The 19,289-nt window shown below is 45.1% G+C and overlaps 1 protein-coding gene across 1 annotated transcript in view; it reads left to right on the top strand.

Annotated features, from left to right (window-relative positions):
- VIPR1 (vasoactive intestinal peptide receptor 1) overlaps positions 1–14,110 on the top strand; it is a gene marked incomplete at both ends in the record, with an annotated part of 118,897 nt that extends 104,787 nt beyond the window's left edge. Inside the window, 5 exons of the mRNA XM_082479925.1 lie at positions 2,665–2,734; positions 5,798–5,889; positions 10,769–10,898; positions 12,325–12,366; positions 13,919–14,110. Of these exons, the coding sequence (XP_082336051.1) occupies positions 2,665–2,734; positions 5,798–5,889; positions 10,769–10,898; positions 12,325–12,366; positions 13,919–14,110 (526 nt within the window). The remainder of the gene's footprint in view (positions 1–2,664; positions 2,735–5,797; positions 5,890–10,768; positions 10,899–12,324; positions 12,367–13,918) is intronic.
- Between the last annotated feature and the right edge of the window lie 5,179 nt (positions 14,111–19,289).

Raw genomic sequence — 19,289 nt, 5'->3', positions numbered from 1 at the left:
GAATCACAGAATCCCAGACTGGTGAAGGTTGGAAGGGCCCTCTGGAGTTCCCCCAGTCCCACCCCCCACCAGAGCAGGGACACCTACAGCAGTGGCACAGGACATGTCCAGGCAGGTTTGGAATGGCTCCAGAGTGGGAGACTCCCCCACCTCTCTGGGCAGCTGTGCCAGTGCTCTGCCACCCTTATGGGAGAGAAGTTCCTCCTCATGTTTAGATGGAACTTCCTCTGGTCAAGTTTGTACCCGTTCCCTCTTGTCCTATCACTGGGCACCACTGAAAAAAGACTGTTCCCATCCCCCCGGCACCCTCCCTTTAAGGGTTTATAAGCATTGATAAGATCCCCTCTCAGCCTTCTCTTCTCCAGACTAAAAAGCCCCAGGTCCCTCAGCCTTTCCTCATAAGAAAGATGCTCCAATCCCCTCATCATCTCCGTAGCCCTTTGCTGGACCCTCTCCAGCAGTTCCCTGTCCCTCTTGACCCAGGGAGCAGTGCTCCAGATGCGGCCTCACCAGGGCAGAGCAGAGTTTCCCAACCCCTTGGTCAGGATATTTGCAGAGAATTTGCAAACAGGCCCTGATGGTCACGTTTGGCCCTGTGATCCTGTCTATAACAAAGATGCCATCTGAGGAGCTGCCCCGCACTCACAGCTTTGCATCCTGCAGAATTGACCCTAAATATGCTGGTGCAGCAGATATACTTAATAAACACACCCATTAGCCTTCCTGCAGGAAAACTCTAAAAACTCTTTCCCCCCCACCCCCAGGCAGATTTTAGGTTCTGTTTTTCATCCTCTTTAACTTAACAGCTGCCTTTGGTACTTTATGTAAGCAGCAGACAGAATACAGCTAAGTAAACGAGGCCGATATTAGAGCTATCCAAGGATATATGCAAGTAAATCGGATCTGATCCTGCAATGCTCCTTCACGCCTTTACTCCAGCAGTCGAACTATAGTATTTGGAAAAACTTTTGTGAGAAAACGCTCCCGAGAGTTACAGAATCGGGTGCTTATTATGTAGTCACTGTGCATGCCCTCGCTGCTCGCATTTACAGCATGTGGTTAACTCCATTTTCTCCCGTGCATTCTCTCTCTCCAAATGTGTCCTGGTTTGTCCTTATTTCCGTAAGAGAAGCAGCTCAGATTTCTCATCGCGTTTTTGATTTATAGTCATGCTAACACATTTCCTGAGGGCTACTGACTTCTTTTATGGTTTTACTCTGTCTGCATAAAACTCACATTATTTACTCTGTTAATAAATAGCCTCTACAATGAGATGGAGACCAAAGGATTTAACCAGGCTGGATACCAATTTTTCTTACTATATATTCCCACTCAGCTCCAGCAATTCTTAATAAAAATACAGACTCCTTTGCATTTTCTGGAGGCTTTAAAGCTCTATGTTTTTGTGCCAAGTAAAACAGAGTGTGAATTTATAGGATATGCTAATACCTAACAGATTATTTTTTTTTTGCATACTAAAATAACCTACAGAGAAAAATTACAGGACATTAATCCAGATTAAATAAAACCTAATTATGTAAGATTGGTTAAACAACATTAAGCCTCTATTTAAACATTCTAACTCCAAATCAAAGTGACCTTCATTCAGACTGCCTGAATTTATTTTAAAAATGAAGAGCGCTAGACGTAATTAGGGCCACTTTAATCCTAAATGAAAGGGCAGCATGCACCTGACCAAGTATAAGCATCTGTATGGGAGCAATTTGCTCTCGTCTCCTTTTATAGCTAGTGGAGGTTTAGTCAGTGTAGTCCACGGAGTGCAATTCTTCTCATCCTTAAGTTGATGCCTAAAATAGGTCTCGGGAACTGTGCCCTAAAAGCGCCTCTCTTCGTCTGCCGTTCCTTGCGCTGTCAACGTTTTGAATTAGATGAGCCGAATCCAGGCCAAATTGTCTATGACGGGCTCACTAATCTGTTTCAAACATGAATGAAGGCCAATTTTCATTAATGCTCTCCTAAAAATGCACCTTCGGTCACCCGACTGTTGTGAGGCCTGCAGATACCTGAGTCCCAAGCAGTGTTGGTCATTTCCACTTCATTCCTGTTCTGCCATTTCCCTGTGACCTAGGTGAGCAGTGTGGTTTACGGGCAATTCTGACTTCGGGACACAATAAATCACTACGGGCTTGTCTCGCTATATCCTTAGCTCAGGTGCAGCTAGGTAGATTTAGTTGGACTAATCCCACCATAGGCTGTCCGTCATCTTTTTCAGAAGGGCATGTTGTTTTTTTCCTGATGGTGCCAATTTCCCTGTGCTTAACATCTCCATGGTGGGAGATAGCATTGGAGAGGCCTCATGCATGAGTGATTTTGATAGCGTTTCCTTGTAGCAGACCTCAGTGCAGGAGAAATTAAGCAAATCGCCCTCCTCCCCCACATTCACCCTGACGTGACAACCTCCAGCCCATTCCATTACCGAGAGGAAACGAGCTCACACCATTATATCTGAGGCAACTGGTGCCTACCAGTGCTCTGCAAAGCACGTCTTTAGCCCTTCCAAGTTCATGCACACCAGGTTTAGTCCTCTTCACATAACCTGGCATAGCTATTTTTAGCATTTAGGGAAACCAAGTACCTGAGAAGGTTACATAGCTGCTTGCTTGCCTTGCTTGATGTTTTAAATCTGGTTTTGTTTCTTTTTAGGTGCTGGGAGGAAGTAGTGGAATCCCCATTCTGGTGGATCATTAAAACTCCTATTTTGGTGTCTATTTTGGTAAAGTATCAGCACATTCTGCTGGCTGCAAAGCCATCTTTGATATTAAGTGTGGGGGTTGAAGGGGTGTTGAGAAGTATTCTGTAACTGTCCGTAGAAAATGCATTGACAGAAAAAATCCCAGTGTATATTGAATATCTGTCTTAGGATGAGGAAACGCACCCTCCAGATAAACATTTAGCATAAAACTTTAAGCATCGAAGTTAGGAAGAGTTTGAGTGACCAGGCAACCAAAGTGGAGCTCATCTGATTTAACCTGGACCACCTCCATCTCAATTAGTCACCCTGGGCACTCTAGTGCAGTAGCCATGGGTGCACATAGCCAAAGGAGGTTGAGGAACGTGGTTAGAGATCCAGGAAAGGCTCATCTTGTCTAATAAATCAGTGGATGTCTAAATTAGATCAGATGAATCGTGCTATGAATGCTTTTGTTTCTCTGAGCTGACCATATGCAGAGCCCAGGGTGACTTGTTCAGTTGTAGATGTCAACATTATAAAGTAAAATGGGATGAGTCCTACCATAAATTTCTACCTAGATAAAAAGAGGTTAGATGAATTCCCCCAGATATTTGCCTCTTGTTATAGCATCCAGTACAAAGTTGGATTCCAGCTATGTGTTTTTTAAGTAAATTCTTAAGAAGCTTGGCTAATTTCCAAATAAATCAGCAGAAGTGCTTGACTTCTTTACCTCTCTGGATATGATCCATTCTGACCACAGAAACCATGACACTTCTGAGGAACTCCGAGTCCTTCCGTTCTTGTAGAACATTACGTGTTTCCTCTGTCAGGTATCAAGCCAAAACTTAAAATCAAATGAACTTGAGTTAAATTTAGCTTTGAGTTTTCTTAAAGGAAGGCAAGTATGTGGGAAGGGAAGAAAAGGAACGCAACAGAAATCAAACCAAATCGCTCTCTTTTAAACAGAAATCTTTTCTTAGGCATACATTCTTCGTATTCCACGTACATTATGACCTTTACAAGAAGAGTTCTTTTCCGTGGCATTTGTCATGCAGGGATTCCAAACTGAAACAATTTGGATAATTACATTTTACTCTGTTCACGTCATCAAAAAGAAATACAATATGTAGACGACGCATCTCACAATATTTATATTGTCATAGAAAGCTATAAATAGTATTTTCCTTTTCCTGAGATAACCTTTTGGTCCAGAAATACACCCTATTCTCCTCAGATTAATGAGTCTGTACTTTCTTCTGGCTGCTAAATCATTTCCTCATTACCAATCAAAATTTACCCAGCAACTTCTGGTTTTTCTTCTGCATATGTCATATAAATCTGTCACAAAGGAATGTCGTGATAACCGCTGTCTGACGAACAGCGGGTGTCTTCAGGGAGGAATGCAACATTTTCTCCATATCCGTGGAAAAAAGGCATAGATCTCAATGGAAGGAAGAAATACATACATCTTATATGTAAGATATACAAGATGTATAAGATATGTAAGATGTATAAGTTGTATAAGTTAGATAATATGTATAAGATATATAAGATATTAAGCACTGGAAGCAGATAAAGTGCCTTTGATTATACTCTAGTGTGAAAAATATACTAAACAACTTCTCCAGAAGCTTGATAGCCTTATCTTCTACCATGCAATGCTAAGGCTGTTCTAAGCCTATAAGTCACACTCCACCTGACTCACCACTGCCCTGCGTCCACGTTTGCTCTTGACCACTATAAGCCAACACAGTCAGTATTTAACTGCTCCAATCTTACCTTCAGTGCTGCAGCTTGTGTGCTATCAATGCTCATTAGAGTAATTGAACTAGATAATACTGCTTTGAACTGATAGATTTTACTTGCCACCAAGTCAGACGCAAACCATTTTTTTATAAGCAAATAAATATGAACAGAAACTATGATAAATGGCATGGGATAGATAAAAAGTGATTAAGCAATGCATCATAACCCAGAAATACAATTAATTTCCAGTCACTCATAGCCTTTGAAAAAAGAGTGAGTGTCTAAATGAGAGATGTGCTTCAATCTACTTTGTTCACCTGTTGTTGAGATAAATGTAGGAATTGCTGGAGGAAATTTTACAGTCTGTTTTTGCAGGAAATCAGATTGTCTGGTTAACACAATCCCTTCCAGCCTTTAAGCCTCTGAAAATCAGAATGGTTTGTGCATTCGTTAACCATGAAAGGATAAAGAAAGAGACCGTGTGCCAAATTAAAATGAAACTAAGTCCACAGAAATCTGTCATCACTTTTCTATTGTATATGTTGAATGAATAGCAGAGTGATTCAATGGATAGGACCTTAAAAGCAAGTAGATTTGCATTCAATTCATGCCATCTACTACGTGACATTAGGGAACTGCGATTCCTAGCTCTACGCCTTTGCTGTTAAATAAGGTTAACGTTGATTATGTTGGTGGAGCGCTTGGAGGTTTTTTGAGTGAAAATCACCATCTAAAATCTAGGTTTTAGCTAGACTCCTGGGGTCTAACCTTGTAGGAGAGAATGTTTTCCACTGTGTCGGTGAGGTCTATGCCTTGCTATACAAGGTCTCTGGCTTCTCTCCAGAGAAGACATGCCCCATAGCATTAAGTAGAGGCCGCTGAAGTGGATACTGCTTTGTGTTTTGTTTCGGTTTCCTTGGCTCACCGCCTCAGTCTTTGACGCGCTCAGCAGCCGGTCCCATGTCACCGTCTCCCGAGGGCTTTGACGTCCATCGCTCCGCTAACTCCCAAGGCTCTTTTCCCACCCTGTCGTCGGCACTCCCCCGCGCAGCAGGACGTCGTGCATAGCTGTGCTCTATGGGTTTGACATCATCATACTTGGGATGTATGACACAAAGTCCCAAGCAGGCTGATGTCAGGCCCAAGATGGCTGCCATCCTGTGTCGGTTTACTGTGTGCTCCCAGAGTGGGGTTCTCTGCTCATGGCTTTTTAACAACAGCTTGCTCCATGGCCAAAAAAAAAAACACAAAAAACAATTGCAGTGAAAGGAATCGTCCTCTAACCATCGGCTCTTTTCACTGGACAAAAATACTAATTTTTTGTTTCTCTCTCTGTTTCCTTTCTTCCCCTCCCGACAGGTGAACTTCATTCTCTTCATTTGCATCATCCGTATCTTAGTCCAGAAGTTGCATTCCCCAGACGTTGGACACAATGAAACCAGCCAATATTCGTAAGTCCTAAACTTTTTCAACCGTGTTGTATGGGTTTTGGGAAACCTGTTTGGTTTGGATGCAAAACAAGTATTGCATCTGTCGGCATTGATCAGAATCAAGTATTTGTTAATTGATTAAAGCTGATCAGCAATCAGGAAATGGGGCATTTGCTAAAACGGCTGGGCATGTCATATGTCAGTTTGAAAGCTTTTGAAGGCTTTTTCCTGCGAGTGACAATGAAGAACTGAGAGCAACAGTAATGATCATGAAAAAAAAATTGGCTCTTTCTCTGTATATTCAATATTTATTGGATTCTGAAGGCAGAGGGACCCTGATGGAGAAGAAACAGTCCGCATGTGGACAAAGAGTCCACAGTATGCGGGTTGTTTTTTCTGAACTAGTTACCCTCAGCTCCCTTTTTCAAAGGAGAGATCTAGAACATTCAGTAGAATCGATGACAATTTTTCCTTATCCTGAAGCAGACCCCTAAACTAGATTGGATTAATTCAATGCATTTCTCTTCACTGTTGAGAAGTAGCACTGTCTCAGGAGTTTTGCTTGATGTAATGCTTTTATTCCAGGGATATAAGGTTGACCTTAATGGTGCTTTTTATAACAAACAGCATGCAAGCGAGATCAGCATCTGTCTTGGTGGCCAGGAATAGCCTTAGTCGCAGTATTTTAAGAGTGCGAGAAATCTATCTACCTGCATGGATTTATTCTGGCTTCAATGCAAATAAAATAAAAGTTCAAACCAGCTTATTTTTTTAATTTTGCCACTGTCCTGGCTCAGGATTTGAACTATCCTGGATATTTATTAAATGATTCCTAGAAAAGAACTGAAAAGGAAAAAGTCCAGTGTCAACATGGTCACTGCTCATAAATCTTTGTCTTTGGAGGGAGCTGTGCACTTGGGTACCCTAAAGAATCTGAGCTTAGTTCATCTTTCTGCGAGATGGAAGAGAATATCAATATGGTCCTTAAATACTGACCAGCCATGACACTGAGTCTTTCTCTCTTGTGATGGTAAATTATGCATTTCATCTGCTTCGAGAGATTCTCAAATTTATGAAAGGAAATTCCAGTATTTGACGTTAACTTCTCCCTGCGGCAGCCAAAGCCAATTACCTCTTTGTCTGTCACCTTAACCCACCGACATTACCGGACCCTGTGCTTTCTATCACCTCCCTTTATGTATTTCCAATTGGGCATTGTGTCTTTGTACCCCCAGGATTGCAACAGCTTTGGCCAGGTACATAGATTAAATCAGCATATTGAAATATGTTCTAGTACTAAGCAGCAGCCTGGAGCAGTTGGCTCCCATTCATCTCAGTAGAAGTGCTGCCAACACGCGTTGGAAGGGTTATGCCCAGATTACCTCGGAGGTCATGCGGAGCTTTGGGTTCAGGGCTTTTTACTTCACATTTTCCAATGAAGTGGGAGCTGCCAGGAAAGCTCTCTTTGCCTTGTAAACAAACGTAGCGCGGCGGGGCAGTAAGTAACACGGACTTCCCCACACTGGCCTGCCAAACAAGAGGTGCTGCTGAAGTACAAATAATCTTTGCACCTACAGTTCCTCACTTTCCTTCTCCACCTGGGAAAACATCTCCATTCCATTAGGGCATGAATCAGTTGCCCACTTGTACATGTCCAAGCCATATGAGATGCTTTAGGATGTTTGCCTGAACCTGGCATATAGGACCCAGGACCTATGGGGGACTTGTACCCTTTTACAGTAGCAGCTGGCCACCAGCCAGACTCTCTGGGGCATCTGGAAGTCTCCGTTGACTGCACTGACGGCAGTGGGACATGAGACACCACACTTTCCTATGGAAATGAATATTAAAGGTCCCAACTTGAAGGCTGGATCCCACCAAGGGGGTCCTAAGCTTTTAATGTTTAGACAGCTATCTGTAGAGACATCTGGGGTCCCGACCCTCTTATAAATGCCATTAGGCATGTGATCTGCAAATTGTAGGTACCTGGATCCTTTTACATGTCATTCCCTTAGTACCTGAAATGCTGCTGATAGCTTCAGGGGTTTGGCCTACAGGACCCAAGAGATCTGAGCTAAAAACTGCTGCTAATGATATGTGTGGGTTCCTCCTGCCAAATCTGAGATAAGCGTGTTTTAAACTAACAGCATCAGGGATCTCTCATTTGCATTTCTCCCTCCTTCTCTTGTTTATTTTATATTGTTTATTTTAGAAAAAAAAAAAAGAAATAACATGTTGACAAGTTGACGATATTGTTCAGTTCCAACCGGTTTCATTTTAGCTGCAGGCTGGAAGTTCAGGTGCGCTGCTGACTCACTCATTAATGCTACAGACAGTGAACTGGCCTTTAATGTATTGGAAACTGTGAAAACAAGTCTCCCAAAACAGTTTTCTGGAAATGACAGAGACATGTGTGAGAATGGGACAGCAACATTTCAGGCAAATAGAAGTTGTTTTCTGCAACAGGAATCTTGAGCAAAATTCATCTCTTTCTATTCTGTACATGTTCATAGATCAATATGATCATCAAAGTTTTCTGGGTAACTTTTCTGTTATGCATTCGAGGAGGATGACTAAAATGTCGGTTCACTCTTATCTGCTCCCGAGGAGAGGAGTAGGTTCGATGCGGGCTAGTGGAGACGTGTTTTCCCTAAATTACCTGTCACCATGTGTATCTGTCAGAGAGGGTAGTTCTAAGAAGCGCACCCTGTGCTGGGAGTGGAAGTCGTGAGTTTTTTGGGAAGCCACGGCTTCCAGCAGGTAGCTTTAACCAGCTTTGGACAATCTCCCAAGGACTTCTGCCTATTGCACAGCCAGGCTTTGGCTTCCTGGGAGAAACCATGACTGGGGAGACGATTTTCTTCATTGAGGTGTTCAGGGGGAAAGTCTTTTAAATAGCACAGGACTAGACCATAAGGCCATCTTGAAGCCATCTAAAACATCACTCAATATTCTAGGGAATATCAGTGCTGGGAGCAAGAGACTGGTTTGGAGTGTTGTACAAACTGGAGGAGGGGGCTCCTAAGGTTTGGCATTTGTGCCGTGTTCATTGCCACAGTCCAGCCAGGAGGAAAAAAGCTGTAATTGAGAAGATGTTGTCTCGATGTTTTCTGCAAGGGTAAAATAAAATTTTCTAATCCATTGGAGGTTGCAAAGAGTGTCTCTATGAATATGGTACATTGCACCAAAATTCTCTAAGGTGACTGTTCCTGAAAGACAGAGGAGAGAGGAGACATCTCTGCAAAGCCAGTATTGATATTCACTGAACTGGGATCTGCCTAGAAAATGAGTTGCTTTCTCCTATGTCTGGAGCTGGGGGAATTAAGTCGTACTAGTGTGGGTCACACTGGGCAGAGCTGCTTCTGACAGGGAGGAACATGGTACCTTGATGGTCACCAATGACAGTGACGGTCCTCTGGCAGAGCAAGACATCCAAGAGGACTCAGATTTTGGATCTGTTCACTATGAGCAGGGATGTTCCTGCTAGTGAGAGGTGTGCTGGGAAAGGCAAATTCCTGGAGTGTTCCTCAGCTTCCTAAAGGCACTTGTTTTGCTTGGAATGAGTTGCAGCCAGTTTCAGCAACCAGATATTCCCTTTGGAGCCACCGCCTCCAACCACAGCCTTAATGTCAAGCTGCCTTTGGGCCAGGCCCAGGGAAAGCTGGAAAGGTCTGTTGGGAGATACAGTGATGAGCATCATCTGCACAAAGCTGGCACATCAGCCTTCCCAGTGGGCTTTTGCAGATGGCAAGTAAATGAAGATGGTCTGAGGGGACTGAGCCTGATGAGACTTTGGAGGTGAAGAGTTTGCAGATGGAAGAACAAGCATTTCCAACATCCCAGCCTTGAATTCCCCCAGAAGCCTCTGGGAGAGGGGCACCTGGGAGGATGTGGGTGACCAAGGGAGCCAAAACCCCCATAAGCATCCTTAGGCCCTTGATTTCATTTTATTTCCATCAGTTATATTTTAATAATGATTGCATTTAATAAATTATCATCTCTTCCTAATTAGGCCTCTGATTACCCAGCCTGATGCCATTAAGCACTAATACTGTTCATCCCCCTCCTTTGGAGACACTCATTGTGCGATAGCCTGTCATTATTCTGAGCTAAACATACCATTTCTCTCCCAGAAGCTGTAATTTTCAGAAATCTCAAGCAAACAAAGACAGTGCTAGATGATGATTTAGCTTGTAGAGATGAAAAAAGATCTCCGGTGGGAGGGGAAGAAGAGAGAGGGGAGAAAGAAATACCTCCATTGAAGTTACTGGGAATAAAGATGTCACATTTTATGTTGTCACCACATCTGAAATCACCAGCCATCTGCAGACTGCAGGCCAAGGGAAGTAATCTAGGGCTGATCGCTCTGCCTCAGCTGGAGGCACGTATATATTTATATAAGAGCTGTTAACGAGGAGGAAAGCAAGCCTGTGGAAATGCTCCCAGCACGGTCCTTTGGTCAGCGTGAACTGACTGTGCCCAACTGAGGGTCTGGCTCCACATGTTATGGCATCCCAGCCCAGCTCATCAGAAGGATCCCGGGGAGGTTAGGCTGTGAGGAACTATCTCAACTCCCTCCCTTTCCATGTACCCCAGACACATCTTCCCTCTGGGCGAAGGCAGCCTCCTGATGCTGCCTCACACGAGGCTGCTGTTGAAAGGCTGGATGTTCCCAGGACCTCAGGGTAAGCGGCCCACATCGCATCTCCTAAGGGCAAACAAAGGCACTTAACATGCATGATACAGGCTACACCCTCATGATCCAGGTAATCAGCAAATATGTACTGCAGCAAATTAAAGTTTCGGGGTTGCACAGGGCTCAGCTGCCAGATTTCTCATCAGCTTACCCTTTCGCTCCTCTTCCCTCTCCCCTTCTGACTCACGTTTGTCTTTCCGACAGGAGGCTGGCGAAGTCCACCTTGCTGCTGATCCCTCTCTTTGGCATTCACTACATCATGTTTGCTTTCTTCCCTGACAATTTCAAAGCAGAAGTTAAGCTGGTCTTTGAGCTCGTGGTTGGGTCGTTCCAGGTAAGCCACCCTTTGGGCCACCAGTCAGTCACCAGGTCCGTCGGCAGGGAGAAGCGTAACAAGCTTGACAAGGGAATAAGCAAACGAGTGAGCTGGGTTTTTTCCTGGACATGCCCAGTACTGCTCTTATACCTTTAGGGAAAAGCTACTCACTCCATCTTGGTCAGGGTGGAAGATAATTTTGTATTTTGTCTCCTGGAATTCCAGAAGGAGATTCTCTCTCCTCATTTTAGGCACCTGAAAAGAAAATTTACCTAAGTTAGTTGCCCTGGGTTTTTTTGGTTTGTTTTTTTTTTTTTTTTTGTACTTAAGGGAGAAAGATGAGCACCTCAGTTCATTTTATATATTATTGGCATGGTGTAAGATGAGCTAAATCGCCTTTGGGAGGAGTGTCTTTCTGGCCATTAACAGGAGCCTAGTCTGTCTTCAACCATGAACTTTCATGACTTGCATGAACTTTCTCCTCTGTTAATAAGACAAGTTCCTCCTATAGATCCTGCTCAAGCAGGATTCCAGTTCATTGGGGGAGGAGGCAGGTTCCTCATGAGGACAGATAATGGGGCTGTCCTCCACATTAGTCTTTAGGAAGCCCTGATGAAGTTTGCTTCTTACACCCTCCCACGCATTTCGCTTCAGTCAGTTCCCATGTTGGGTTGTTAACCTTGGCCCTGCCGTTGCATGAAAAGAAGCGCTTATTTATGTATTTCATCCCATTGCTTCCATCCATTAATCAGATCTAGCCACTTTGTCTTCTCACAGCCTGCCAGGGGGGTCTGTCTGTCACCGTGTGCCATACATGTGGCAGTGGCATGCTTTGTTCAGTGGTGAATGAGTTAACGTCCCTGCCTACATCATCATCACTTCACATCTGGCATCTCTCCTTTGAGAGACAAATGGATCTACACTCACTCCTTGTCTTTAGTGTTTGCCACCATAAGGGCTAGAGATAAGTTTGGTTTATCTTTTTCAGTGAAAGCTGAGATTCTCAAAAAGGAACAGTTTAGCTCTATGCCATGTCTAAGATCATTCTGACCTTGATGATGTACTAGTGAGCATGTTTAGATCTCCCCAGGTTCAGCTGACAAGACCAAGCAGGAAACTTGGGTCTAGTAACCCATCCAGCTGCCTCTTAATGCCCCAGCTGGAATGGCCAAGTGCCCCTCTTAGAGCTGAGCTGACTGCTGATGGCTTTAAACACCAGTCTGGAGCAGTCTTTGAACCTGTACCCATACACCTGCCGTAAGGTACCTTAACCAATCTTCCTGTGCTCCTTTTATAGGGAAAATGCAATTAAGTGGTTTCTAAGGGGCACCTTAGCAGTCCCCCAGCAGTGTGCCCTTTCTCCAAGGCTGCAGTGAGCCTGGGTTGTGATTTAGGGCAACATCAGCTATGAGGTGCTAAAAGCCTGTTCTCTCCTTTTCCCTAGGGATTTGTGGTGGCTGTCCTGTACTGTTTTCTCAATGGGGAGGTAAGATCAGCAATGTTGTTTGGTTAATGTTTGCAGCTAAGGCAAACCTTGTGGAGAGTGGATTGAGAAGTGTCCCGTTCCTGATGTTACTGTGCTGGGGGAAAGCTTCCAAGTAAAATCGCTCACTCCAGAAAAACAACTCAGTCATTTGCCTGACAGTTTCCAGCGTAATTAATGAACATATTAGGACTTTTGTGCGCACTGTAGTATTACCGCTGCTGAGTCCGTCCTTTACTCATGGTACAGCATCAGGAGAACTCCCATATGACCTTGCATAAACCCTGATCTGAAGAGACCACCTTCAGCAGGGAGGGATAAAGCCTGCCTTCTAAGCCCTACTCATGCTTAGCGTCTCAATGAACCCTCCACAGAATCAGGCCCACTACCAGGATGGAGGCTCGTTAGTGCAGTGATATTTTTGTACCGTGCTCCATCTGCCTGCAAGAAATTCAGCGGAGACTGATTAAACCCGCATCGCGAAGGCTACCAAGTAGGTGCGAGCAGCTAAAAACTTGGAGCTGCTGTCAGCTGGAGCACTTTCAGCTTGATAAACTGAGCACGGGCAAGCAAGAAGCAGCTGTGATCTGGGTTTGTGTTCCAGCTTCCTGGGGAGAGGAAGAGTGTCCAGAATCACAATTTGCTCTCCTGCAGCTCTGATGCTGCTTTCAGCCGGGACTGATGCCATGCGGACATCACGCGGTGGCACGCAGGGCAGATAGCCTGGCTCCAGCGGAGACCTTTGCCAGTAAGCCTGCGCGGAGCAGGGCAAAACCACACAATTATTATCATTATTATTATTATTATTATTAACAATCCAAAACCAATACATGTATTGATGTGACTTGTCATGCACAGACCAGCACCAGGTGAAAATGTTTCCGCCTTACAGGCGTTGATCTTGCCTTTCCCACGTTTCCAGTTATGGCGTTTGCATCCTGGTTTTGTACCGTTCCTGTGCTTGCTGATCCCGGAGACCCACGGACACAGCTGTTTTATCTAATTCATACCGTTGTCTAAAAATTTGCCCTGGAAGTTCGCAGGAGGGGACGGGGACGGTGGCCAGATTTCCAGATTTGTTCAGGGTTTGAATCTGCGCAGTGTAAACCAGATGATGTCTGTGAACTCCCTGAGCAGGAACAAGGAGCTTCTATCCAAAAAAAAAAAAAATCACAGCTGTATTGACAGCTTTACAAACAAGCCATCGTTAAATTATTTGTATTTGGACAAAAACAGAGCAGTGATAAAAAAAATCTTAATTACAACCACAAAGCGTAAAATATGTTGCCATTAAAGTTAATTAGTCTGGCACCTTCGCTCTATCAGAGAAGCAATCCCCTGTGCTCACCTTTCTGCTGAAGCTTGGGGATTTCTGCTCTAGTAGTTTACTGGCTGGAGTGTGGTTAAAAGTTCTGGCCAGGTTGAGTTTTAGTGACCTTTATAAAATAATTCTTGGCCCCTTGGTAGGTGCCTCCCCCATTGCTGCTCACACAATCAACTCAGAGCAATGGAAAACACTCTCCTCTGCTGATTTGCTTATCTTTCCACTGCCTAGGTCCAAGCTGAGCTCAAGCGAAAGTGGCGGAGGTGGCATCTGGAGCGGTTCCTGGGCTCGGACATGAAGTATCACCACCCTTCCTTAGGCAGCAACGGCACCAACTTCAGCACCCAGATCTCCATGCTGACCAAGTGCTCACCAAAGACGCGCCGGTGCTCTGGCTTCCAGGCTGAATTCTCTCTGGTGTGATGGGGAGAGGCTCTCCAAGCACTGAGCATCCAAGAGAGAAACTGAGAGACAGAAGGATCCCCAGGAATCAGCAATACGATGGCAAATCCTTGTGAAATGGCATGCTCCGCTTGAGCCAACAGAGGACACAAAACTGGAAAAGCCACTGGCATCCAGAACAAGATCAGACAAGCCGCGAGGCAGAGAAATACTTTTCCTCTGCCTCTTTTCAGACCTTTCCCTCTGAAGTTTCAAGCCCTCGGGGGTTGATAACTATGGGTAAAGGTCCCAGTCACTTGAGGAGAGCCCGGGAGATCCTGATGTGTCATAAATAATGAAGTTCGGGGGGTAAGGGAGGGCAGAGCCCGAGTCCCTGGTGGCTTTACCAGAACCGGCATCTCTGAAACAGATAAATTGCACTTTTTAAAAAATGAGCCAGTAAAGCAGAGAGGGAGGCAAGAAGCAGGGGGGGAAAGGCAAAATTGCCAAACATATGAATGTGCCAAAAGTCCGGTTGATGAGAAATGGTGATAAGGCACCGAAGACAGAGTCGGGGGCACGGGGAGAAGGGACAAGAGGGACATGAGCAGGGAGAGGCCAGCGCCCGGCCCCTGCCGCTGCGTTTTACCCGTGTGAAGACGAAGCTGCAGCACCAGGAAAGCCACTCAGAGGATGCCCCGGTGCCGCAGCGCGTTCTGCTAATTGCCCGCCATCCTTGTTAGCAGAAGCTTTCCAAGCACCCTTGGGTGCCCTCTGGAAAAGCAGGTCGCTGAGAAGGAACAGCGCGAATGCCCTTCTCTGCGCTGTGTTCACGACATTGTGTTTTGTTTGGTTGTTTTCCACGAACAGGAAACTCGATTTTGCATGTATAAAAACCGGGTACAGATGCCAAAAGCGGAGCACGGCTGTGTTTTTCATTCTTTTTAAGTTCGCCCATAGATCTTGGTGCATTAACGCACCCAGGATCATTAGGGATCAGGAGAAAACAATTGGTCTGTAATTCATTTGCACTTGCTTAGCACACACTGCCAGGAAAGGGAGATGTAGAACCTGTAATCCTTAATTGAATCAGGCCCACCATAAGGAGCCACTCTCCAGATGAAAAAATTAGCATCACAGCAGCAAGCAAAATTGCTTTCATCAGAACAAGGTTGTCTCAGCACGTAACTGGCACTCCAGGAGTCAGGAAGGAGAGAAGGAGCTATTAAATTGATTTCATCTTGGGCTTTCGCTGGGAGCTTTCATCCTATGATGAAGGCATTGTTAGATCTTTAAGATGTGCTGTGTATTTTACTTCTTTTCTGAAGGCCTATTAGTTTCCATATAGGGGCAATCCCTGTGTGAAGAACACATGTAGATCCTGTGAAAAACAAGGGAGTAGTTATTTTTTTCTTTTCTTTTCTTGGCGGAGGGGCAAAGGAGACAGGTGAAACCAAATCCTGCTCAGACATGCCAGGCTGGTGGCCCACAGGGCATCACGTGCATCTCTCACGCCCAGGCACTGCATTGGAGACAATCCCCGCAATCTCAAACTCAGAAGGTAGACAACACAATGGTACGGATGCCCACGTTTGTGTCCCACCCAACTGCATTGAATGAAGTTGCACCAGTTTTACACTGGGTGTGGGAAAACCCTGCCCAGCGCTGGTGTACACTTAGTAATTGGGCTGCTGTCATCATACCATGTCATAGCACTGTCCTTGTGAAGGAGCATCTGGGTCACCAATGCATGTACAACAATGCATGAAAGGAAGGTGGCCTTTTCTTTCAGAGTTCTGAGATCTCGACTTAACCACCAGGTACTAACAGCACCTGGACTTCTTTTTCTTCATAATGAAACGTAGTTCATTGAAGGGAAACATCCTTAACTTGGCGGATTTGGGGTTTGTTTTGCTTGCTTGTTTCTTGCTTTAAGCATCTGTGATTCACTCTCAACTAAACCACACTGAGCCCAGGAAGGGAGTTGCAGATCTGGACATCCAGTTCCTTTCTCAGTTCTGAGAGGGTGGTTGTTCCATGCCGTAACCCTCCCCAAAGCCATACCTGTTATCATCTGAGCTTGATGCTTCCAAAGTATTTCTCCACATGTGGCACTCAGAACAGCATACAGAGCTGAAGTCAGTAAGGGGCATGAGATGCTCTGATACAACTGCTGTGAAGGGTAGACATGCAGTCATGAGTTTTCCGTGAGCTAGCTTCGATGCTGTCAGTGTAGCCATGGCTACCCCACCAGCAAAACCTAAGAGGATAGGTAGATGTTGTGAAGATAGTCCTAATGACCTTCATGGTCCTGGAATTAAAGTAATGATGAGACCCCAGGCTAGCCAGGTGCAAGCCATCTTTGTTATGGCTACATTACACTGAAACCATATCATGAGCAGTTAGAATCCAACACTGACGTCCCATAAGATCATCAAAATCCTCTCTTAGCAGCACTCTAATTCCCAAAATCCAGAGAAACCAAGAGGATGCTTGAAATTGCCCCATGTTGCTTGCACTGAAACCCTTGTGCCCTGACACCCCAGGAGCAAAGTCCCCATTAAAGTCTCCAGGAGGTTCTCAGAGGAGAGGACCTTCTTTGTGTTTGGTGGCGCTGCTTCTCTGGTGAGTGCTTTCAGCCCTGGATTAGGACTCACAGAAGATGCTGGAGAAGTCCCATCAGTACCACCAATTCTTCTCCTGTGCCTGGTTCAAAGCAAGGATTTGATGTAGCTCTGCATGTCACCAGGTGAATGGCTAACTAGCAAGAAGGCCCAGAATAAGCAAGTGAAAGCTCTCTCTCAGCTTCCAAGCTCTTCCACTTGGTGTTAAAATGCTTCCTCTCACTGGTTCAGAGTTTGGCAGCAATGTCAGTCTGGAAAAGATTTGATTCATCAGGCTGCATTCATTCACCCTGTTTGTCTATTTGTGACCAACAAAATAGGTGGGCTGCAGAGGAGCACTGCCCAATCTTGTTAATGCCTCCACTGAGGTGCCTAAGGTGGGAACTTGAATCCCAGGTCCCAGACAAACAGAGGAGGAGTTTGAGCCCAGAGCTCTTGAGCATAAGCAACACACCATTACCAGCAATCTCCGTTGTGAGATGTGAGGGAAACCCTTCCCATCCATCTGTTTTAGGTAGCCTTGTGTCCTGGTTTAAGGTAAAACAGGACCAATTTTGTTCATAACTTTGCTTCTTAGCTAGGCTTCTTCTAAACCTAGACCTTCTAAACCACGACACCTTGCTAGGGTAGGAAGCCCCTGTCTGGGACCCATGAGCAGTGAGACACATTGTGCATTTTCCTGGTGTTCTTCACCTTCCTTTTCCTCTGCCTGGGCTTCTAACTCCACTTGCAGGTGGACCTTCTGCTTTGCATTTACAGCTTCTCTTCCGTTTCAGCCCTGTGCTCGCCTGTGCCAGCATCAGCCATATGCCAAAGGCAGCGAGAATGGGCTTGCCTGTGAGAGACATGACAGGGAAAAGTTCAGCTGGTTATTTACCCATGCCACAGGGCCTTCTGCAGCCCGTGAGATTCACCACGGCTATTCTGCACGGGAGCCTGAAGATGGGATGTGACCTACACCAAGAGGCTCCTTCAAAAAATGTTGACGGCGTTAGCGTGCCAGGAACAGTGCCCGCAGGCATCCCGCTTGCAGTTGTTTCATCACCGAGCATCCAGCCACATCGCCGTTATGCTGTCACAAGAGTGTTTGAGGGATCTAAATGAATGTGCTGAATATACCTGCTGGGACAGGCATGGCAATATTCGTGATGGAGGCAGCGCAGAGCTGCCAGCCCAGCTGCGTTGGCCTCATGTTTCAGGAGAACAGAGGAGTCCGTGGTGAAATCAAGAGCTTTCCTCTCTGGGGATATGAGCAATCAAGTGAAGGGTGACATTCAGATCGGGCCCTTCATTAAGTGGCTTAGTGCAGGAATTTGGCCCAATAACTTGGCATCCTCTACTCTGCTTTTCATCCAACTCATCAATAAAATGGAGTTCAAGGACCTCACTGCAACCCCAGAGGACAACCCAAACCCGTGCAGAGCGCAGGAGGCAGTGCCCAGGGCTGCTGCTGTTGCTCCCAAAGCACCAGCCTGATCCCCCCCCGTAACTCTGGTGTGAGGCAGGAATGGCTCCAGTGAAGGTAACTGCATTGATTCGCTGCAAAATAAGATACATGGATGTGACAGGCCTTTAGATGTGTTTGAGGATCACGAATTTGGACTCCAAAACTCTTTACAGAAATCAGGCCAAATTCTGATCCCACTTCTACCCACCAGTCCACTTCAGTGACTCCTGAATCACACCAGCATTAAACTGGAATTTGCCTTTAGAATAATTCCTTTGTCTTCAGCCTGGAACTTTTTACTCCCTTTTCATACCAGCGAGAGATCAAACTCCTCCTGCTAATTAGTCACTCTATATTTCAGTGTTTAAACTATTAAAAATTATTAATAAGTATGGAACAATTAAAATATAAAAATTAAATTATTGTCTCAAGGTCTAGAGGTACAAGGTTCAATGCTAACATTAGACTGTAGGTATTTCTGCTCAGCTGGGACCTATATTGCTCTGTGGCCCTCTCATAAGCAGCAAGAAATGAGAATATGACCATGTTTCAGGTTTAAAAAAGAGCAGTGAAGAAATTCTAGGCGGTTGCAAAATTTCAGGGCGTTACCTTGAAAATCAAAGTTATGTATGCAGTATCATCATTACTGCAGTTATGGAATGAAAAAGGGATCCCAAGAAAGCCCAGGAGACAAAACACCTGAAAGTTTTTATTTATTTATTTATTTGTGTTTATTTTTATTTTATTTTACTTTATAGCCTATGAAGCAGTTATATTTTTCTCAAGGAAGGTGCTACTGGAGAAAAAAAAATGTTTTGTACATTAATCAGCAAATTTACTTCTTTCTCAATATCCCGCCTGGTTCCCGTTGAGCTCAGGAGCCGTGAGGCGGAGTGGTGTCTGTGTCACAGGGCCATGCGAGTGAAGGGATTAACCCCAAATCTCTGCTGCACTCCAATGGAAATGCTTTCAGAGAGAGATGCGCCTGCTGATTAACTCAAGACTGCTGATGGTTTTTAAAAAGCACAATGAAGTTCCAAAGACAGCTCAGGAGTGAACATCGCTTGGCTCCGTGGCAGGGATTAAAGGGGTTTGGTGGGATTATTTTTTCTCTATTCCTTCCACCTTCACCGAGGTGTTCAAACAAGGC

The sequence above is a fragment of the Vanellus vanellus genome (genome assembly GCF_965231255.1).
Source record: "Vanellus vanellus genome assembly, chromosome: 2".
Classification (NCBI taxonomy): domain Eukaryota; kingdom Metazoa; phylum Chordata; class Aves; order Charadriiformes; family Charadriidae; genus Vanellus; species Vanellus vanellus.
The sequence above is the reverse complement of the archived record's forward strand: the minus strand, read 5'-3'. Positions and strand labels throughout refer to the sequence as shown.